At 50.8% G+C, this 22,991-nt stretch overlaps 1 protein-coding gene across 7 annotated transcripts in view; it reads right to left on the bottom strand.

The window, feature by feature from the left end:
- Positions 1-15: 15 nt before the first annotated feature.
- Positions 16-22,991, bottom strand: part of ECE2 (endothelin converting enzyme 2) — a 38,978-nt gene continuing 16,002 nt past the window's right edge. Inside the window, exons 1-19 of one of the 7 annotated variants that reach the window (XM_060150155.1) lie at positions 19,329-19,478; positions 18,836-19,060; positions 18,491-18,626; positions 18,056-18,271; positions 17,469-17,593; positions 17,206-17,352; positions 16,988-17,053; positions 13,031-13,219; positions 12,194-12,336; positions 11,796-11,910; positions 10,306-10,416; positions 9,245-9,343; positions 9,060-9,137; positions 8,429-8,532; positions 8,140-8,250; positions 7,947-8,014; positions 7,575-7,765; positions 7,372-7,467; positions 5,701-6,663 (exon numbers count right to left, since the gene is read on the bottom strand). In XM_060150155.1, coding sequence (XP_060006138.1) covers positions 6,487-6,663; positions 7,372-7,467; positions 7,575-7,765; positions 7,947-8,014; positions 8,140-8,250; positions 8,429-8,532; positions 9,060-9,137; positions 9,245-9,343; positions 10,306-10,416; positions 11,796-11,910; positions 12,194-12,336; positions 13,031-13,219; positions 16,988-17,053; positions 17,206-17,352; positions 17,469-17,593; positions 18,056-18,271; positions 18,491-18,626; positions 18,836-19,060; positions 19,329-19,367 — 2,436 coding nt within the window. In that variant the 5' untranslated portion in view covers positions 19,368-19,478 and the 3' untranslated portion in view covers positions 5,701-6,486. Of the gene's footprint in view, positions 855-5,700; positions 6,664-7,371; positions 7,468-7,574; positions 7,766-7,946; positions 8,015-8,139; positions 8,251-8,428; positions 8,533-9,059; positions 9,138-9,244; positions 9,344-10,305; positions 10,417-11,795; positions 11,911-12,193; positions 12,337-13,030; positions 13,220-16,987; positions 17,054-17,205; positions 17,353-17,468; positions 17,594-18,055; positions 18,272-18,490; positions 18,627-18,835; positions 19,061-19,328; positions 19,479-22,991 lie in introns of those variants that run through there. The other 6 variants (XM_060150158.1, XM_060150160.1, XM_060150162.1 and 3 more) reach the window with 6 other exon arrangements.

Raw genomic sequence — 22,991 nt, 5'->3', positions numbered from 1 at the left:
CCCAGATGTCCTCGCGCGCGTGGCCCACGGCGCCCCTCCTTCTCCAGAGCCCGCCTGCGACCGGAAACGCCGGGGCAACCCACCCACCCCCGCGGCCTGGGAGTTCCAGCCCTCGGACCTCGCCCTCTGAAACCAAACGAAAACTCTAATTCCCAGCTTCCCGCGTGCCGTAGGCACCTCCCCGGTTCGAACCTGGAGTTTCCTGAACGCCGTCTGGGGTTTGGGGGCACCAGCTGCAGTAGGAGTTGAGCTGGCTGCGAGCCGAGACCGCCCCTCGATTCCGCCAAAGCAGTGTGAATAGTACACCCCAGTGATACCCCCGTTAGCCGCGTGGTGGGACAAACAGAAGAGATTCTTGAAATCCTGGACGCTTGATTGCCGTCTTTGTGAAGTCTGTGTAATCTATGTTTAGTCCCACACTACTGTGGCATATTCACCTCCCCAGCTGAAGAATAGTGCTCTACTATTACCATAAAGATGTGGATACCATCTTAAATCCACCTGCGGAGCCAGATGGAGTAGAAATGAATACATCAAGCCCTATACCCTAATGCGAAGTTCTGGAGCTAAAAACGGGACAAGATAAGGTCTTTGTCCTCAGTGTGTCTTTTGGTCTTCCTCTCCCTCTTATGACTTAGAGGGGATGTGACCGACACTTTATGTCAGGACTTATTTTAAATGATATATATTGTTCGCACAACTTTTTGAGTTTGGGAGGATTGTGTCCATTTTACAGCGGAAATCGTACAGTAAGTAGTAGAATCAGGATATGAATCTCCATCTTTGAGTCTCCCAAGTTCTTGAGTGTTTCAGGCAAACCTCAAAGTTCTTCTGATCGGGCTATGTGTATATATCTAGAAGGTGAGAAAAGAGGAAGTAATTCTTTTCCCTTTCATCTGGTGGGAACACTCACCATTTGGCCTGGAATCTTATTTTATGGGTCCTGAGGCATTAAAGAATGCAGAAAATGTTTGTTTAAAAAAACAAACCACCTGTCACAGCACAGTTAGCATTGAATGAATGTTGGCTAAACATTTGTATAGGTATTGATGTAAGGGTCTGATGCCCATTTTAAAACTTGTTGCTCTTTTCCACTCAGTGTTTGGATACTGGGGATGACCTTCCACTTGCATCACCGGTGATGGCCCCAGCCCTAGTCTACTGACAGAAATTGGATGGTCCATAGCTGGTGTGCCTACTCTGTTTTCTGGCTTTGAGATGTCCATACTTTGTCATGCTTTCTTCAGTCATCAGTAGAGGTATTTCTCCTAAATCTTTCCTATTTCCACGACTTCTTTCTATCCGATCTCAGATTTTGTCTTTTATACCAGTCACATCCCCACCAGTACCTTAGAGGAGACGGGGTGATGTTGTGGCATAAAGCACAGGCTATTAACAGCTGGTGACTCCAGGTGAAGAGTAAACGAATGTCTGTGTACTATGTTTCAACTTTTTTGTAGGTTTAAAATACAAAGTTGGCAAAGTTTGTAAAATAAAAAGTTTGTAAAATAAAAAGTTGGGGGTGGGTGGGAGAACATAAGCTTTAGAGAGGACAGACGCGGTATTTAAAACTAAATTCTGCCCTTCACCAGCTGTGATATTTGGGCAAGCTTCCTAACCTCTCTCAGCTTGGTTTCTTCTTCTATGAAATGAGAGTAATAGAGTATCTCCCTCGGAAGTTTTTATGAGAATAAAATAAGACAGTGTATATAAAGTGCTTAGCTAAGTGCCTGGCAACTGGAGAGGAGGCAGTTAGCATTTTCCAGCTTCCTCAAATTTGCAGGGCTGCCCCTTGCTCCCCACCTCCAAACCTCTCTGGCCAAATGCAGATGTCTGGCAATTATTCTCAAGGCCTTATGATAACATTGATTTCCTGCCTCAAGCTTCATTTCAGTCAAATTGCTCTCCCAGAAGCACTCCTTCCTACCATTTGGCCAGACTCCCAGCCTTGTGACCAAATTGCTCTCCAATCAGGGGACAGCCCATCACCTGTCCCTTCCTACCACCTTCTTTCACATTGCACCCACTGGCCAGCCATGCTTCCCCCAAACGTATGGCCTGAGCTATAGAGCTACACATTTTATGGATGGCTCTACTCATCTGAGAATCATTCGACCCAAAGCGTCACTTATGTAATACCAGAAATGCTTCAGGCCAGACACAGCATTGCACTGTTTCCACTGGGTTGCTACTTTCTTTGTGTGATATTTTTCAAAATCAGATTGCATTGTGGACCTTTTACTGTTAATTCCCAGGACTGAAAGCAGTTGTTACAATCCCCTTTTTTATAACTACTGTTACAACTTCCCTTCTTCAGGCTCTCACCTCTCATTATGCCCCTTGCATCTACTTCCTTCTGATCTCCCTGAACATTTCACCACTTCTGAACATGCCCTGCCCCTTCAAGCTGGATTAGTCTTTTCTTGTTGCTGTTATTTCTGTATGGAATGCCCTTCACTGTTTTTGGCTAGCAAATTCTCCCATCCTCTGTACTCCAGCTCAGTATCACCTGTGTAGGAAGCCTTTCCTGTTCTTTCAAGTTATTAATTTCTTCCCTGTACTCCTACAATGCTTGATACATACCTCTCCCTTCCTCCACTCTGAGCTCTTAGAGGACAGGAACTGTGTCTTATTCAACTTTGTGCCCCTAGCATCCAATCTAATACCTGGCTTGTGGTAGGCCTTGACAAATATTTGTTGAATAAATGAATGAATGAATGGCTTTGCATTCAACTTCAGGTCATCTTTGTTTATAATTAGAGCCCATTGGGAGCTCTCTTTGGAGCCCAGAGCTCAGCACTGGGAAACTGTCAGGAGTCTCCATTTGTGACTCGTGATAGGTCTACTGAAACTGTGCTTATTTTATGGAGATTCTCTTCCAACTTGACATTTCGAGAGCACTTCCGAGTGTGAAACCATACTGTTTGGCATACGTTACTGTATTGTGCATGGGAATTAGTCAAACTTCCAATGGGATAGTGTAGGGTATGGCCCAGCTCCTTACTAATAACTATTCTCATGTGTCCACCCAGGAGCACCATCCATTATTCCCCCTTCTGCTTTAACACATCAGAGCATATTGCAGATGCATATTTATCAGTTTGGCAGGCTACTAAGGGTGGAGGTTACATCTGTCACTTGATGTTCACCTTGCCTTGCCCATGGAACCAAGCACCTGCAGAGTGCTCAACAAACAGTGCCACCTGGCTTAATTTCAGGTCAACATGTGCTTAGGTTTCCTGCAGCTGCATGGTTGTCACATGTACCTGGCCCGGATGAGATAGGGGCCATGAAAGTGCACCTGCTGGTAATGGCCTCACTTGGAAGCATGATAAAATTGCCCAGAAGGCAGATGTATATGCTTGAGTCTAAATTCTGCCATGACATAGCAGACTAAGTGGTGGTGATTAAGAACATCTGAATCCCAAATCTGAGGCTCTGAGTTCCAAATTGGACTTCAATGTCTTAGCTGACACTGGAAGTTATGTCATCTTTCTCCTTAATTTCGCCACTTGTAAGATAGAGACAATGATAGGACCTCCTTATAAGTTGTTGTGGGAATTTAATGAGGTGATGTTTTTAAAGTGCTTAGCACAGGCTTAAGCAAAAAAAGAAAAAAAAAGGGACTTGGTAAATGAGGGCTGCTCATTATCATCATCATCATCATCATTATTTGACACTTCGACCTTTGCAAATATGGAGTTTTGTTTTTTTTTTTTTAACCGGTACACAGGCCTCTCACTGTTGTGGCCTTTCCTGTTGAGGAGCACAGGCTCCGGACGCACAGGCTCAGCAGCCATGGCTCACGGGTGTAGCCGCTCCGCGGCATGTGGGATCTTCCCGGACCGGGGCATGAACCCATGTCCCCTGCATCGGCAGGCGGACTCTCAACCACTGCGCCACCAGGGAAGCCCGCAAATATGGTGTTTTAATGCCACAATGGCCAGCTGGTCAGTATCCCTAGCTGGCCTCTGAAATCAGGTGTCAAGGGAAGGGCAAGGCTTTGTGAAACCAACCCTATCTCCTCTATCATTACACTGACATTATAAATCTCATACTCTGTGCAAGACCCAAACTTCACAAGCCATTTCTTAATATTTCTTTGGGTTCTGGAACCTGCTAAGCCCATGAATTCACTTCTTAAAACATTAAAGCTGATCTAGTCCTCAGAGATCATCTCATCCAACCCACTTATTTTACAGACTGCTAAGGTTATTGAGATCTGAAGAGGGGATAAGCCATGCCTGGTGTCACAGCTAGGGAGTGGCAGAACTGGAGCCAGAACCAGATTTCCAGATGTGACGGCCTTCCTCTTTCCAATACACTTTGCCACCCCCCCCTCCTAGAGTTTTGCTCTCAGAGCAGAGACTCAAGCCATGCTTTCCCTTGGTCTTAGAGTTCCCAAGGCCACTTTTCCTTTTTCTTAGTAGCCAGCAATTTCCTTCCCTTGGTGAGCAGCCACAGTTCCAAGTAACTTGACAGAGACCCACATACAGCTCTTTATGGGGACAGTCTGATGCTGTGACAGGATACAGACTGTGGGACACGTGCTAGTGCCATCGCCCAGGAACCAGTGACCCCAGCAGCAATCACTGACAAAGCTTCACTCTTCCCCCTCCAAACTTAATAAACCCACACCTACTTACACCTTGGAGAACACTGCATGTTAAAGAGAACTGAGACTGGACTCTTTCCACCGCTTTGCTCTGGTTCTTATTTTACAGATGAAGAAACTGAGGCTTGTAGAGGTTAGGGAACCGGCTCAAGCTCACACAGCTGTCAGAGCTTCAGTTTCAATCCAGGTCTCTTACTGCAGTGAAGTGTTTACAGTTAGACCTGTAAAGTGGAAACTGGAGCACTTAGAAAATATGTTGCTGCGAGGATCGGGCAAGCTTATGAAGGTGAAAGTGCCAACAGAAGAAGAGTCACCTGAGGGAGGGAATCATCGTATTCCTCTTTCCGTCACCAGTGCCTGGCACATTATTGGTAATCAATATACTTATAAAAACAAATCTATGAATATATAAATGTATAACTAAATGAATGAAGAAAGAAATGAGCCACCTAGCAGAAGTGCCTGGAACACAGAGGTATCAGTAAATGCTCCGTTTCCCTCGCTTGTGCTGGAGGGTGGCAGCCAAACCCTCAGTCTCTGTGCCTGGAACTTGGTAGGCCTCGATGAGCGTATGTAGGTGGGATGAGCGGCTCTCAGGAGCGCTAAGCCTTTGAGAACATGGAGAAATGCATGTCTTCTCAGCCACAAGCAGAGGCTGGTGCTCCAAGCTCCAGGGAGTGAAATGCTACCTTGGCCAGGGCCGCCCTCCACTGCAGGGTAAGGGCCACCCGTCTTCCAAGCCAACCGTGGCCAAGTAGTTACCCAGACTCAGTGTCAGACCCAGCTGCATGCACCAGTGGAGGGCCGTAGCAAACGCTTCCAGCTATAGAACAGCCAGTGATGGAACATGGCCACCAGTGAGCGGAGGATGTACTCCACTTGCCAGACTCAATTTCATGCCATTCCTCCATCCTGCCTCTTTCTTTGTCTTCTTGGGACTTCAAATTTCAGTCCCCTGTGCCTGGTGCATGAGTAAATGCGTGCCTATAAGAGTACCTGGCATACAGCAGGTACTCAATAAATACTGGTGGAATGAGTAAATGAAAACAGGACTGAAGGAAGAGACAGGCTGACTGATGCGTGTCTGTTTATTGGCACAGGGTCTTACAGGGCCAAGACCATTCCTTCCCCACCCTCTTTCCTGTAAAAATAAACTCTATCCTTCCCTCTCCCTGCTCTGTCTGCTTTCCTGCTTGGTCCAGGGAGAATCAGTCATCCCCTAAGACTTGTATGCCGAGACACAGGGACTAGCATCCCCTACATGTACACTCTTCCCCTCTGAGTCCAGGGAACCTGGGAGGCGGCAGGAAGGTTCATAAAGGCTTCCACTAAGCACTGAGCACAGGTGGTTTGTCAGCGAGGGCTGGCAGCAGTATTAGGAGCAGCAGCAGGAGGAACACGGGGTGGGGGCCACCCCAAGGGTGGGGCTGAAAGGAGCTCCGTCTACTCCCGAGGGAGCACTGAGTGAGCCTTGGGGAGAAGTGTGGGAGGCACACCAGCAGGGCCCTGCGTGGTCAGCATGTGGCAGTCACAGCAGGCCCCGTGGCCACCAAGCCCAGGGAGCTTGGGACCAGAAGAGGTGGACTCCTTCCTGTGGGAACTGGTGCCCTCTGCCCAGGCATCCTCCAGGCAGGGTGACGCGGAAGAATGTCACAGTGAATGGTGGGGGCTCTGCTGGAGGCAGGGACACCCCCAAAGCCTTGGCACGATGTGGTGGTCGAGGAGGGACTAGGACTCATGTCATCCGTGGTGTGGAGGGGCCGGACCCAGCCCAGCTGGCATTTGCCTTCTCCAAACCCGCAGAGCAGACAGCCTCACTGGGCAAGCTGCCCCAGGCCCTGGCAACAGCTGGCCATTTCTCCCCAACCCGTCTACCACACCTCACAAAGCAGCCCTGAGTTCATGGGGGAGCCGACAGGGCAGCCGAAGTGCCGCAGGAAGTCACGGGAGTTGGCGAGCGTGCCCAGCACGCGGAAGCGGGCAGGGCTGTGGGGGTCCGTCACCAGCCCCTCGTGAGAGCTCTCGGGTGTGCGGACCGAGCACCACACCTGCAGGCCAGGACAGACATGGGGACACAGGGTGTCTAGTGCGGGCAAGGCCACTGCCCCAGTTGCAGCAGAGCCATCCTGGGGACACACAGCACCACCACCTCAGGCCCTGGGCTGCGGGAGCCTCAGGGATGTAGGAGAGGCCTTAGCCGGACTGTCTCAGCCCCGACCCCTTGCCATCGGCACCAAGGGAGGAGAAAGCGCCCTTCCTCCCAAGTTCCTTAAGGGCCTTTCAAAGCTGCCTGGACAATGGGCTGCCTAGATGGATGTGTCCGAGGGGAAGAAACCCAGCCCCCAGAGGCTGCCTGCTGTAGTGCAAAGTACCTGGAGGAGACCCTGCTGAGTCTGCCACTTACTTTATTCCCGGGTAGCCCTGGAGAGCCACTTGGCCCCGCGCTTCCTCCTCCACAGCCACCTCACGGGAGCATCATGGAGATCAGTCCCGCTCCCCACCCCTTGCCCCATCAGGCAGGGCAGCCCTGCCCTTCGAGATCTGCAAAAGCCTCCTGAAGCCTTCTCCCTCCTCAGCCCTCCTCACGTGCTTTTGTGGACCCCGCCAAAAGGCTTCACGAGGCCTTCCCAAACCACTTTCCACACTCCAACTTCGGCCCCATTTCCCAGTCCCTTCTGCATGCCCCAGACTTCTAATGATGTGACCAGGAAGTTGTAGGAGAAGGGCAGACCCCCGGCCTCCCAGGAGGGCAATACCTGGGCAAATCCCACAAAGAAGAGCTGGTGGTTGGTGAGCCCCACGGCTGGTAGCTGCTGCTCCTCCCCATGCTTTCTTAGCCATGCTTTGTAAGCCTGGGGTTGGGAACAGATGGCAAGTCTGTTGGGGCCTGCCCACCAGCTCCACCCAGTGCCCTGCCCCCCCAAGGCAGGTGAGCCTCAGCCACCAGGGGGCCACTCACGTTGTAGGCAGCCTTAAGCCCTCCGTTGTCAGCGATGTTCTCCCCCAGCGTCTGGCGGCCGTTGAGCTTCTCCCCGTTGACCTGGTACTGGCTATACTGCTCCTCCATGCAGGCTGTGTGATTCCGGAAGGCTGCCAGCGACTCATTCTGCCACCATGGCCGCAGGTTCCCTTCCTTGTCATACTCGCGCCCTGAGGAGAACTAACCTTTGCACCCCACCGAGAGCAGAACTCAACCCTTGGGGCCACAAGTGCCCCCACCAGCCCTAGTCCACAGACCCCGGGGTCCACGGGGCCTGCTTCCAACATCCCAAGGTTTTGCAGGAGCCACTAGGAATTCTAGGCTGGAGGAGACAACTACATGGACCTCTACCTTGGTCATCAAAGGCATGTGTCAACTCGTGGCCCATCACCACGCCGATGCCACCAAAGTTCAGGGCCCTGGTAGGTGAGGAATGTTGAGTGAGGACATGGTGGGGGGACTTCTAGATCCCACCTCCAGCCCTGCTCCCAGCTCACCCGCAGGCCCAGGCCCCAGCACCCAGCCCCTCCTGCCTCAGACACACTTGGGATGGTTGCGGGCGTAGAAGGGGGCCTGCAGGATGCCGGCGGGGAAGACGATTTCATTCTTGGTTGGAAGGTAGTAGGCATTCACTGTCTGGGGGGTCATGCTCCACCTGGGGGAGGGAGAAGCTGAGGCAGAGCCTGACTCTCTCGATGCCCAGCAGCCCTGACCTACATTCTAGAAGAACCTCGTGCCTCATTTGGGATACATCTTGCCATCCCCTTCCCTCAGCCCTGGAAACCTCCCCTACGTCTCCTGCTGCCCCAAGTGTCTGCAGCCCCCATTCTTACTGGTCCCGGCTGGGAGGCTTGCGGAGCTGGTCAGCCATCACCTTAGCGGAGAAGTTGTACAAATTCAACATGTTCTGGAAGAAGGACTCTTCAGACACTTCATACTGTGGGAATGGTAGGAAGTAGAAAGCCAGTGAGAGAACACGTTGGAGAAGATAATAGTCCCAGTTTGGCTACTAATTAGCACCCTTCTGAGCCTCAGTTTCTTCATCTGTAAAATGGGTGTAAAATAGCTAATAAATAATAATTGCCAATATTATGTTGCAGCTGCTTTATTTTTTTTTAATACTATCTCCTTTTATTCTCACAACAATCCTATCAGGTAAGTGCTAATAGGACTCCCTTTTACAGATGAAGAAACTGAGGCCCAGAGAGGTTATACAACTTGTCCAAGGTTACAGTTAGGTAAAAACAGGTTTGACTACAAATCCCTGCTTGTGAACACTGCATTCTACTGCTGTCTGGCCTGCAGCCTGGCACACAGCCAGCACTTGAGCAATGCTGGCTGCCTGCACTTGCCTCTGAAAGGCACCAACAAGTATCTCCTTCCCTCTCAGTGCTTGAGCTCCCATTCCTGAGCCCTGTGCCCCCCACAGGGCTAAGGTTCAGTACTGATGGGCAGGGTACTCACCCCATCATAAACATCATCCAGCTCTTTGGGCTCCAGGATGAAGTCTGGGAAACCAATCATATCATAGATGGCATCTGCCTAAAGAGACCAGGTTAAGGGTTTCCCTCCCCAGGCTCCCCCCAGCACCAAAACTGTATTCTCCATCCTCACCTCAAGATGGCACCCCAACCCTGGCCACTGCTCACTTTCTCCTTGGCTGCCTGGCGGGTCTTCTCATCCATCCAAACCAACTGTCCCAGGGCCTCCTCAAAGGCAGTCCGGATCTCGCTGATCATCCCCTCTGCCTGGGAGGGAGGGTGCACAAGTCTGCCTCCCACTCGCATTAAAGCATCCTTTCTCCCCATCTTCCCTAGTGCCCCATCCCCCCTAGTGCCCCATCCCTGTCCTTCCAGGGGAGCACATGGGAGTACCCAGACTCTTGAAATAAGGCTGAGCATCTGGGCAGGATGAGAAGGAAACATGATTTGTGAAGGTACTGGGACTGTGGTGGCTTTTTTTCTAATTAATCAAAAAACTGATAATAAGTTAACTGAATTAACATTATAATTTAATGTAGTGCATTGATTTTTATCCAATTATAAATAGAAGGCACTAATAGCAGAAAATGTGGAAAATTGAGAAGAGCTGAAGAAGAAAATAGACCATTTAAAATCTTATCCCTCACAGATAACTCCTTTCAACATTTTGACTACCTATGTCTAGTGTCTTCCCCTGCTGAGATATTTTTATATATATATATATATATATATATATATATATATATATATATTTTAGACACGTATAGTATAATATAGAATTATGTTGTACAACATATATACATTTCATAACCTACTTTCTTTTCACTTAACAATCATCAGTTTTAAGGCTGCCTCATAATCCAGCCTAATCACAATTTGTTTTTCCAGTCCCCTATGCTGGACATTTAAGCTGTTGTCATTTTCACCTATTATAAACAACACTGCCATTTACATCCTTATAGGTAATATTTTAAGTACAAACATCATTTCCTAAAAAATAAACATTATTTTTCTAATTATATAGGTAACATAAACTCATTGTAAAAAACCTGGAAAACACAGAAAACTTTAAAAGAAAAAAAAAACTCATAATCCCAACCACCCAAAGTAATCACTGTTAATTTGTCGATGAATTTCCTCCACATTTTTTCCCTGTAGGTACATACAAATATGAATGGTGAATTTTAACTAAAACAAGGGGCAGTGTTGGAAGGACCTTGAAGACTCACAATTTCCTTACTCTGCCGGTCAAACATGGCCTTCACAAAGAGGGAGCCCAGAGCGAAGCCAAGGGCGTCATCCGTGTTGGAGATGCAGGTCTGCCACCTTGGCGTGCAGGACTGGAAGGGGTAAAGAGCCAGGCCTCCTGGAGATCGCTCTGCCCTCCAGTCTGAGGGCCTTTCTCTGTCTCTAGGGCCAACCCCTCTTGCTCTGCACATAGGAGGCCTGGGTTTGGGGTGCCATCTCTCCTTCAGACTCCAGGGAAAATGAAGGGCAATATCGCAAAGCATGCCAACCCCAGCAGCGTAACCTCAGGAGGGACATGTGTGCTGCCCACTCTATTTGCAGCACTCTCCTCCTCTTATGTTTCTCAGAGGCCCGCTGGGGTCCAGACATTTCTTTGCTCAGCTGCACTTCTCAGTCTTATATCCAGTCAGTCCCCCATGCCAGAAACCTGGGAGTCACCAGCTTCCTCCATCTCCCTACCCTCACGTTCAATCTATCACCAGATTCTAATACTAACTCTGCTTCTTAATCGTCTCCTCCGTCCACGCCGTTGTCACTTCCCCATCCTGTAACACTGTTATCTCTTGCCTGAAGATTTCAGTGGCCTCCTAACTAGACACTCGACTCCATTCTCATGCCCCTCCCGTCACCCCCTCCATCCATCTTCCATTTAGCTGCAGAAAGATGATCTAATACATAAATCCAACCAGGTTACACCTCTGCTTAAAACCATCCCAGGTTCTCTATCCCTGAATCAAGGCCAGGCTTCCTAGGCACAGCGTTCAGGTCCCTCCAAGGATTGCCCCAGGCCCGCCTCACCACCCTCGGCCTCTCCGGTGCCCTGTCCTCAAAGTCATGCCAGAACACATGCAAAACTACCACGCTCCTTCTGGCCTCTGGGAATTTACACATCGTATTCCTTCAGCCTGGAATCCCTTTTCCCTGGCTTTCTTGATGAACTCATTCTTCAAATGTCACCTCTTCAGAGAAGACTTTCCTAATGCCCCCCATCCCCCAGGTAAAATGTGCTGTCTCCACCTCTGTCCTACAACACAAAGAAGGTTTGTCACTCAGTGTGAGCACTTATCACCCCAAAATATAATGTTTGCTTACACATCTCCTTCCCCCACTTAACAGGGCTTCTTGAAACTAAGAACTGCATTTATTCATTCTCTCCTTCACCCTCATCATCAAAGTTGAGTGCCTACACATAGCATGCACTGGGTAGGTGCTTCACTTACGTGAACTCAGTCCTCATAACAACCCCACAAGAAATTCCTGTTTTACAGACCAAGAAATGGAGAGTCAGAGAGGTGGGGGGGGATATGCTCAAGGTCCCATAGGCCAAGAAATAGAGGAGTTAGGAATGGAACCCAAGTCAGCCTGATTCCTAATCCTATGCTCCATAGGTGCAAATGGTGCCTGACACACAGTGGGTGTGAAGTGTCAGCCTGACTGGATTGGAAGGTGGGAGCAGAGTCAGAAAGCCCACCTTCTTGGTGCCATAGAGGGTCTCCAGCAGCTTCTCTTGTGCAGACTCAAAGCGGCGGTCCAGGCTTGATGTTGTCTTCTGTACCAGGTTCCAGATCAGGTAATTGTTCAGGACACTGGCATTCAGGTAGCCAGAACATAAGGTAAAGGCAGGTAACATTTCCACCCCAAACCAGCTCTACCAGCATGCAGACAGCAGGAGTCCCGAGAGGCACGTGTGGGAGCTGTCCCATAATCCCTCTCTCTTACCCTGGGACCACACACCTGCCTGTAAAAGTCAGGTTGGAGCTAGGTGTGGAAATAGAGACCACAAGTGGGTCCCCCGAAGCCCTGGCCTAGGGGAAGAGCCTGCACAGAGCCCTGAGCCCCACCCCTGACACCTTGGGCTCCACCCCCCACCTTGGCTCTGTGCGGTTGATGAGCTCTGACACCTGCTGCAAATAATCCGTCCCATACACCACCACAGGCTCAGAATCACCCAGCTCCAGCGGCGACAGCAAGAAGGACAGGAACTCCAGCCAGTCCATGGAGGGCGCCAGGGCCTGTGAGCAAAAAAATCGCAAGCGTCCCTGCCCCCTTGGCTTTCAGCAGACCACTCCCCCACTGATACACTCAAGCTGGGAGCCCTTTCCATTGTCATAGCAACAGCTACTAGCTGCTCGGAGGCCCCTTCCTATCATAAACCCGTTTTCAGGCCTAAGTGCTCTTCAATCAGGTAACCCAATCACATATCGTACAAGGAAAACCACCATGTGTGATATTTAGTTGGACTGCAGATATTCAAATATCTTTCAGACAGTTAACAAACTCCCCAGATACCACCCAGGGTCCCTACATACCTGGCCTCTCCTCCAGAACTCCCCCTTACCCAACTTTTCCATAATCCAACGACTAAGAGGCTGATGCCTGGCACAGTAAGGGCCCTCCAGGAGATGCTTCCATTGCTCTTCTGATTGTTTTGTGGACATCTTGTACAAGTTGTCATGGATTTTTAACATAATCCCTCTATGCATCCCCAGGCAATACAAAAGGGACCAAGGGATGGCCCAGTGGGGGTGCCCTAAAATGGACACCACTTTTCCTTCCAGGATAGCAACAGTTCAGCTGGGAAGCTCAGAGGAAATAAGGAAATGAGGAGAGGCTTGGCTGCTTCAGACAGATGGCATGAAGGGAAGCTGCGTGGCCTGTGCTGGGGCTGCCCCCCCGCCAGCTGTCTCTATTCCCTGCCTGCCCCACCTGCAGCTCTGCGATGCTCATCTTGTGGTAGATCTTCTCCTCATCCCGCCGCTGGTCCTGGGGCACCGTGATGTTGGCCAGTTGTATCTCCAGCTCCAGCACCTGCTGCATCTGCTCCCGCGTGGAGGCTGGATGTCCTCCTAGCAGCATCCCCAGCTCCTCCATGTAGTCCAGGTAGGCGGTAAGCACCTGTCAAGGCCCCAAGTCATCCTCAGAGCCCAGCAACAAGTCCTGCCCAAGGCTAAGACGACTATTCTGGCTGCTACCCCTGCTCACCATCTCTTCTGCAGACCCTCCTGTCTCGTCTGCAGACCCTCCTCGTAGAAGCTTTCCTGGATGACCCTCATCATTTCTGTCATACTGCTTATCACCATCTGCTAGGATCTTTTTTTATTAATTTGTGCAACTGTTCATCATCTGTTTCCCCAAGGAGAAGGTAAGTTCCAGGAGAGCACTGTTCCAAGTTACAGCGGCTTATTCACCACTGTATCCCAAGGGTCTGGAATAGGGCCTAGCACAGGAGCCCTGTAAGTATTTGTCCAGTGGATGGATCCGCTCCCCATACTGCTCTGCCTTCTCATTTCCTAAAGCCCTTCTACTTTTCCCAGCCCATCAGTGACCATGTGCCCTCACTTAACAGCTGAGTGGACCCCAGTGGGGAATTTGGTCCACAGTGGCTTCAATTTCCTTCTACCTCCCATCCTGCCAGGCCTCAAACTTGCTGCCTTCCCCTCTGGTCTCCAAGGGGGAGAAAAGCACAGAAAAGAAATATTTAGTGACTACATGTACATACATGTATCAAATTCTCTGCTTGCGTTCTACATGTAATATATCTGCCCCAACCCCGCACCCACCACAGCAACTCCATATAGTTCCATCTTACAGATGAAGCTTGGCAAGATTACATGATTTGACTCATACTACAAACTAGCAGATGGCAGAGTTGTGGCCTAGGCCTGATGACTCCAGGGCCACAATCCCAGCACTGCCTGGGCTCAGAACAAACCCATGTCGCCTCAGAGCCTGCTGGCTCTTTAGCTGCATGGCGGCAGGGGCTGTTTGTTCTGTTCTGCACTGTAGTCTCAGGCTCTAGCACAGCATCTGGCACATAGTAGGTGCTCAATAAATATTTGTTGACTGATGGATGAAAACCCATGCACAGACCCTCAGCCCTGCTCAGCACTGACTTCCTGTGGCCCTCCTCCCAGGGACCACTGTCACTCTTGCCCTGAAGCCCCACCCGGGGCTCCTTTCATTGCCAAAGGCCATCTCCTCTTCCACTTTACTGAGAAGTTTTAGATCCCTTAATATCCATTCTCTGCAAAATATTCAAATATCAAGATATTCAAAATAACTCCTTTTTCCCACCTCCCCTCTTTCTTGCTGCTGCTGTCAGAAGAAGAGGTTTGCATACCAATTCCAGTCATCCCAGCTCCTAAAGTGGATGGTTGGTTCAACCAGTGATCTTGCCCCACCCCCCAGCTCACTTACCCCTCTCTCCCTACTTCCTTACTTTCAGCTTAAGACTTGCCTTTTTTTTTAATGTGTTTTTTTGTTGTTGTTGTCGTTGTTTTTGGCCGTGACACTCGGCTTGCGGGATCTTAGTTTCCTGACCAGGGATCGAACCCAGGCCCCTGGCATTGGAAGTGCAGAGTCCTAACCACTGGACCGCCAGAGAATTCCCAAGACTTCCTTTGGCACTACAGCTTCCCCTAGATGCTGGCACAGGAGACTTCCTACCCAAGACAACTGGTGACACACTGAGAGGTAAATCGAGGCTTCTCCTGCCCTTTCCTGGGGGTCAGACCATGTGGTTCTCTCCTGAATTCTCAAAATTCCTCCCCTGACTCAGGTGATATCAAAACCACACATCTGTTCATAACACTCTCCACTTTTGAGTTTCCTATTCCATTTCTTTTGGGATAAATGCTCAACTTGACCCATAGTGTTTATGTATACCATGACTCCACCTACCTGTCCAGAAGGACTTGGCCCACTCTCCCCTCCCACTCCCCTCTCTGATCTGTCAACAAGTCACACCCCTTCCCACCTCAGAGCCTTTGCATCAGCTGTTCCCTTTGCCTAGAACCCTCGCCCTTCCCACAGCTTACCCTCACCCTAGGACCAGGCTGGCTCCCTGTTACTGCACTCTCGGAATGCCATGCTCCTCCTCTTACAACAGTCCCAGCAACTGTACAAAGGATAACTGCACTTGGCCATTTCATGCCTTCTCTCCCACTGAGTGGCAGTGACTTGTTCACCACATGGTAGCAGAGGATCTGGCTGAGGGATGCTTGGTAAGTGTTTGGGAGCGAATGGGAGGACAAACCCCCCCTCTTGGTTGTCCTTCCCCACAGAAGTCTCTCTTTCTCCCGCTGCCCTTGAAATACAAGGATCTCCTCCTTCTTTTTTCAAAAAAAGTATTTATTTATTCATTTGGTTGCGCCGGGTCTTACTTGCAGCACACGGGCTCCTTAGTTGTGGCATGCAAACTCTTAGTTGCGGCATGCATGTGGGATCCAGTTCCCGGACCAGGGATCAAACCTGGGCCCCCTGCGTTGGGAGCACAGAGTCTTATCCACTGCGCCACCAGGGAAGTCCCAAGGATCTCCTTGTTTTCCTTCTCTAGTCTTGCCCTTTCTCTCACTTCTCCTAAGCCTTTGTCTAGGCTTTTAAGGAGAATGCCCTTCAAGCCTTCAGCTCCCTCCAGGCCCGTGCTCTCTCCAGGATCCCACCCAGCTTTCACAGCTGTCTGCTGACCTCTGTAGAGAGATGGTACCCAGTTCCCTCACACTCACACGTCTGAAACGAGCAGCTCCCACTCCCTAAGGGTCTGCCACGTGCAGAAGCGTAAACTTCCATCCTCCTCCTGCCTCCAAGCACTATATGAGGTAGATGCTGTGATCCCCGTTTTTCAGATGAAGAAACAGCCTCAGAGAGCTTAATCAACTTGCACCAAGCTGCCAAGCTGGGATTAAAATCAAGGTCTGACTTCAAAGTCTGCCTTTTTCCTGTGATATCACCACCTCCCCAATGTGCTTGAAGCTGGTTCTCCCTGTAGGCATCCCGAATGCTCTAAGGACCCCTCCACTCCACCATCACTCAGGTGCACAGCCTCAACTATCTTTACCTGTTCCTCCTTCTACTCCTCTCTTCTAACATCCAGGCATCAACAATTCATGATTTGGCCTTGATTATGTCTCTTGCATCCTCCCCTTCCTGACTTTCCTTCTGCCACTTCCGCCATTTGGGTCCTCGCAGACTCAGAGCCTGGAGTACTGCAGACACTCTTAACTGATCTCCAGGCTCCCCCTCTTGCATCTACTTTTCACACCCAGCCATACTGCCTTCCCAAACTAGTTCCTACCCACCTTTCCACCCTCTCATCTGCTTTGAGCTCTACACTTTGCCAAACTGGACCCCTTCCTGTGGTCCAAACACGCCTTAGCTTTTCCTTCTTCAACACTTTTGTTTAAAATCTGAGCATGCCCTCACCCAGTCCTAGATATTCTACAGGGCCTGGCTCAAATGCAACCTTCTTAGGAAAACTTCTCTGGCTGCCAGGTCTCTCCTGAGTCCCAGAGGCCCTCTTTTGAGCCGTGTTCTCGGCTGTCTAGGTCTGTGAACCCATCTACACTGAAAGCTTCCTATGACAGTGGCTCTGAAATGTACGTCTCACAGCAGGTGCCTGTAAAATGTTTTCCTGGAAGAGTAAGAGAAAGGAAGGAAGGAAAGAAGGGAAGAGGAAGGGAGAAAGGAAAAGGAAGGGAAGAAAGGACGGAGGGAAGAATGCAGGGAGGGGAGAACGAAGAGAGAAAGAAGGAATGGTAGTCGGCTCACTAGGTGACAGGATAGGCTCACCTTCGCCACTCTGACCCTGGGTAAAGGGAAAAGTAAACAGGGATCAGCCCAGCTCAACAGGGGGGTCAGGGTGGATATTCTGAGGATGCTCCTTACTTTCTCATTGGCAGTCCTGTTTAGGTAGTAATCTCGAGAGGGCAGAAAGAGCCCAGACTGGTCCACCTGCAATAGCAAGGTGAGGAGTGAGTCCTCCCCCCATGAAATCTGGACTCTTGTGCGGGGGGAGCCACCCCAGCCAGCCCAGCACAGGGGAGGGGAGTCTGGTCTCAGCAAATAGTCCGTAAGTCCCTCCCCACCCTTCCCCAGCCCAGTACCTGGATAACATTGCTGTTGGAACTCTTAGAGTCGGCACTGATGTAGACAGTAAAGAAGGGGGTGGCCCTGTAGGTCCCTGCTACTGCCTTCAGCACCTCCATGAAGTTGTCCTGGTCCCAGGGCCCCGTAATGTTCCAACCACCAATCTGAGTAGAGACCATGGTGGCGCCTCTGGAACAGGGGCCTCTAAAGCTTTCTGGGGCCACATCCTCTCCCAAGGCCTGTGCTGCCCCCCTACCTGCAGCCCATCCCCGGGGCCTACCTTGTCAATGAGGTCTCGCAGCGGCTGGGCTCCCAGCTCTTCAATGCGCTCCACCTGTAGGCAGGAGAGGTAGAAGCGCTGTGTCTTCCGCTCAGCTTCACTGCTGGAGTTGAAGGTGGTGTTTTCTGTTGAATAGAACACAGGTCCGGGTGGCAACCATGCTCACTGCTAAGAGGGGTCCTGGACCCTTGCTTGATCCCTCTCCTTGCCTTCTCAAGGGGGTAGTCCTTCTAATGTAGACCCAGGAAGACTGTCTGCCACAGCAAAGAGTAGCTTCCTCTCCCCTGTCCAGGGAGACTCTCAAAGATCTCTAAGCACTACAGACTCCCTGGTGCCTACCACACCTCAGCAGTGTTCCAGAGTGCAGAGAGGAGTCCCTTCATTAACCTCAGAGGTCTGCCCCCCTCAAACTCATCTCCACCCCTCAGGAGCCCCCTGCTCTCTGTATCCCCTACGCCAGGAGTGGTGGCAGTCATCCACTTACTCATTCATTCATGGACATTTCTTGAGTACCTACTAAGTGCCGAGCCCTGTGCTGGGAACAAGGCGTGTACTTGGCTCAGTGCCTCCCGGACAGGCCCATTTACCGAGCAGGTGCTTCAGTATGGCCTGGTTCTGGTCCCAGAGGCTGTTGAAGGTGTTCCAGCGAGAACGCCCATCAGGCAGAGGGTTTCTCCGAATCCAGCCTCCACAGGAGAACTGGTAAAAGTCTTCACAGGGGCTCACCCCACGGTCCAGGGACTCCAAGATTTTTCCAGCCACTCGAATGCAGGCCTCCGTGAGGCAAGTGCTGTGGGATGGGTCTGTGGCAGGGGACACGGGGGGGGGGGTAGGGGGGTGGGGGACTGTCTGTCAGTCTGGGAGAGGCAAATGCTTTGGGAGGGGCCGTGACAGCAGAAAGGCTGGGAGGAGGGAGAACAGCTGGGGGAAGGCTGGCCCCACCCAGGGAGAACCTTAGCAGCCCCTTCTGCCTCCAGAGCCCCCAGGCTAAGAGGGCTGATGACAGGAGTGGGCCCACCTACCTCTGTGGTACTGGACCCACAGGGCCACCAAGCAACCCAGAAGCACTGCAGCCAGCAGTAGAGAGACACCAGCCAAGACCAGCTCCAGCTGGGTGTGCGAGCCCAAGAGGTGTCTTGTCCTCTTCCGGAATCCCACCTGGGGAACAGAGGAGGACCTGGAGCTAGCAAGCTGCAGGTGGGCGACCCAATCACAGAAGTCCTCCCAGAGGGTGAAGGCTCAGGCAGTTTCCAGAGCCATGAAGCAAAGACGCTAACGGGGTTAACTTGGGGCACAGGGGCAATGAAGCAAGCTGAGATGATCCCTCAGCCTGTTTTGTGCAACGTCATGACTTCGAATCGCCTCACCATAGTCCTAGCGCAGAGGCCAGAGATGGATCGGAGGTGGGGGCAGGTGACCCTCCAGGGCAACCCAGAGCTCCCGGGTGTGCCGGCCGTCATGCCAGGGCGGGGGCCTGGTGAGACAGGGATGACCCCCTTGCCCACCTCCACGGCGTCCGGGGAGGCCCCGCCCTCTACGGGGGTCTCGGGTGCGTCTTCATCCCGCAGCGTGGCGCGTTTGTACTCCACCATCTGCCAGACAGTCGGGCGCCAACCCAGGTCAGGCAGAGAGAGCTGCGCGCCCACTGCCCTGCCCCGGCGCCCCTTGCCCGGCCGGGCCCCTCCTGCATGAAGTGCGGGCTCCTTCCCTCCCGCCCACCGAGCTCTCCGGCCTGGGTCCCTCCGACCCCCGCCCGTCAAGTTCGCAGCCCCTTCTCCGCGAGCCGGAGCCCCTTCCCGACGCCGCCTGCCCCTCTGCCTCCCCCCAACCCCGGTCCTTTCCCCCGGGGCCCCCACTCACGTTGCCGCCGCCGCTCATCTCCTGCAGCGCGACGCTCATGGTGGAGTCGGGGCCGGCGGCACCTTAGGGCTCCCGGCGGCTGGCCCTCGCCGGGGCCGTGGCCTCGGCCCCCGGCCCGGCCGCGCCACCGCCCTTCATCGCAGCAGTCGCCGTAGCCACTTGCTCCGCTGCCGCCGCCGCCCCCGCCTGCCTGCGCCCCCCTCCCCCCGCGGCGCCGCGCCAGGGGTGGGGGAGACGTGGGGCAGGGGGAGGAGCGCGCCTGCCGCGCCCCGCCGTCCGCCCGGCGCCCAGTCCTCTTTCCGGGTGCCCGCGGCCCGCCCCGCAGCGCTGCACCCAGCCTGCTGCCCTAGCCGGAGCGAGCCGCCCTGCAGAAACGCCGGAGACTCCCTCTCCGCTTCGTGGTCAGCACCCATCCCAGCAATACCCTCTTGCAAGACTCCCAAAATTTACACTCCTTTGACCCAGGCCCAAACCCTGCTGATATTTTTTGGCCCAGCTCCCCAGATTGCAGGCCCTCCCCATTCCCTTTAACACCTTTAGAAATTGTGCTCTCATGGAGAACGTCTTCCCCCAGCTGTCCGCACTGCCCCTCTTCAGCCAGCACATACAGAGCAGCACGGAGGAGGTGACCCACATTCAGGTTGTCAGCACGATATCTATACAGGGAGCGCATAGACCCAAAGTACACAGGCAGGCACTCAGCCCGACACACGGTCCACACACACACACACACACACACTCACCACTCACAGAATGCACACACTGCATATTCACACAAAATGTGTACACGCACCAGGCACCCAGAGCCAACATATGTTCTATACTGAGGTTCTGGACACACACACACAACACACATACAACACACACAAAGTGTTCGGGCATCATGTACACACAGCCCACACTCTGAGTCCACCCTTACATGTTGTTTCAAGACTGCACTTTTACTCTCCAAGATAATTGTTGTCATCAGATCATCTCACAAAGGAAGGGTTACAGATGGTGACAAATCGGCAGGGAAAAAAACAGCTATGCACAGATATTTAAAGGAAAGACGAGCTAACACTTCTAACTTGAGGAAAGCAAATCACTTTATTTGGGAGGTTTACAAGAAAAAAAAAAACCCACACACCAAGCAATATTTAACTGAAAGGCAATAGTGTGGCATCTATGCATCTGCCATCTGCCTTCCATATTGTCATTCCTTAATCAAGCCTGGTGGTGTTACAGTCTGCTTCACTGAAGAGTGCCTAGTTTTTTGTTTTGTTTTTTTACCACAAAATTTTTTAAAGTGCCTCATCCTCGTCCCACCTCTCTTTTGCAAAAGAGTATATGGATTTGACCTGAGAAGGCTTGGAATGGAAGCAAATCCACCACCCATTTCTTGACTCTCACCTCAGTTCTCAGTTCTCAAACCTCTTGCTGTGAGCATTTCTAACATGGAATGCTCTTGTGGCTGAGAGAGGGTAGGTGATGAATGGATCAGGCTGAGAAATGTTGGATTGCTGTCTTTTGGCATTTTCCACCCCAAAATTGCATGTTCTCAAACAAGAGACAGTACAGTGTCATAGTTAGGATGAAAGATTCTGGATTCGGACTCAATTTCCTCTCTTGTAAAATGGAAATAAGAATAGTACCTATTTCAAAGGATGGTTGTGAGAATTAAATGGAACAATACTTGTAAAATGCTTAGGACAATGTGTGGCGTGTAATGAGTACTCTAGCTGCTATTATTATTGTTGTTGTTGTTGTTGTTATTAAAATCCTATAGGTAGAAATGAGAATTGTACGGCTGGAGGAAGCCTGTTCTATTTCCCAGATGGTAGAGTAGGCACATGGGTTCTAGGTTAGTCAGGGGTTCCCTGAGCAAGGAACTTGCACATCCAGCCACACTGTGGTCTGCAGCAGCACGACCTTGGGATATCCACATAGGACAAGTCTCTGGAGTTGTTCATGTTCAGTCTGATGGCAATGTGGCATCACATCACTCACCTCTTTCCCCTCTCCCCCAAGCCTGGATGAAGCGAAACATGGTAGCAGGGTCAGTCCTGCCACATGGAAAATTCCACCATGACATGGCCATGTGAGTATAAGCAAAGCCACTTTGTAAGGACTTTCTGGCAACAGGTTCATTAGAATAGTCCCATGGCTGCTGCAATGACGTGCTGTAAGTAGCCAGCTTATGCAACACTGTACCATGGCCAGCCACTGCACTAGGTGCTTTACCTCGATGTGCTCATTTATCCTCGTGGCACTTATGAAGCCATTTTACAGATGAGGAAACTGAGGCATAGAGAGGCTGAGTCACACAGCTAGTAAGCAGTAGAGCTGGAATTCAAACCCAGGCAATCTAACAGCCCTCTGAAGAGCAGGTTGGCAATATGAATCAAAAGGAGGATATACCTCCTCCCAGCATTAGTTGACAGTCTTCTCCACATCTCTGGAAGAGTAAGGGGAAGCACATAGTTTTCAAGCCAGACAAACCTGGACTCAAATCTGACTCAACTCTTTATCAGGTGTATAATCTGTATTAATTTATTTGAAAGCTCTGACCTTTCACTTTTCTTCATCTGTAAGGCGGGAACAATCATCCCTATCTTAGAGTATTGTTGTAAGAATTAAATGCAACCACGTAAGAAAGAGGCCAGTACCTGCTTTTACAGTGTTCCCAGTTTCACTAGGTTTGGCCTAAATGGACATTTCCTTTCCATGCCTCTTTGATGATCCAAATCATTTATTAGGTTCACAGCTATTCCTGAATGCATGTTAAGTACCCTATGTATAAAAAGGCTTGGAGGTTGCTCTATTCTTTTTTTTTCTTTTGGCTGTGCTGGGTCTTTATGGTAGCAGCACGTGGGCTTAGTTGCCCCGAGGCATGTAGGATCTTAATTCCCCCGACCAGGGATCAAACCCAGGTCCCCTGCATTGGAAGGCAGATTCTTAACCATTGGACCACCAGGGAAGTCCCTGCTGCATTCTATATTTCTATTTTTTTTTTCCTCTGTGTTTATAACCTTTGACTCTGTTTTATTCTCTCACTATTATTTTCTCTCTCTTTTCTGCTCTTCTTTTCATATAAGAGTAAGTTTTGGGGGTCTATTTTTCTCTAAATTGACTGTGAATTGAGAGGGAATGGAAAATGTTTATGTGTTAACTTACAAGAACAGTATAGTTATGAAGATAACAACACACATTAATGTCCAGCGTTGACAAAGTTGGGGAATGTGGGCACTGTCATATACTGCTGATGGCTTATAAAACTGATACAGTCTTTTTGGCAATATGAATCAAAACGTATGTGTACATATTTTCTGACCCAGAAAGTTGAATTCTAGGAAATTGTTCTAGGAAATAATCATTATCTACAGCCTGTTTGTATCAATTAGCTTTGGCTGCATAACAAACCTCCCCAAACTTCATGGATTAAAATAGCAAACATTTATTACTTTTCATGTTCAGTAGATTGATTGGGTGGTTCTTCAGGTCTGGGTTAGCTCACCAGGAGCTGAATGGTGTAGCTGAATGACCTCATTTACATGCTTGGGCCTCAGCTGGGATGGCTGGGCCCAGTCTCTATGTGGTCTCTCCTTCCCCAGGAGGCTAGCCCAGGCTTCTTCATATGGTGGTCTCAGGATTCCCAGAAACAAAAAACAAGGCAAGCCCTAG

Source organism: Lagenorhynchus albirostris, chromosome 5, assembly GCF_949774975.1.
Source record: "Lagenorhynchus albirostris chromosome 5, mLagAlb1.1, whole genome shotgun sequence".
Taxonomy (NCBI): Eukaryota; Metazoa; Chordata; class Mammalia; order Artiodactyla; family Delphinidae; genus Lagenorhynchus; species Lagenorhynchus albirostris.
The sequence above is the reverse complement of the archived record's forward strand: the minus strand, read 5'-3'. Positions and strand labels throughout refer to the sequence as shown.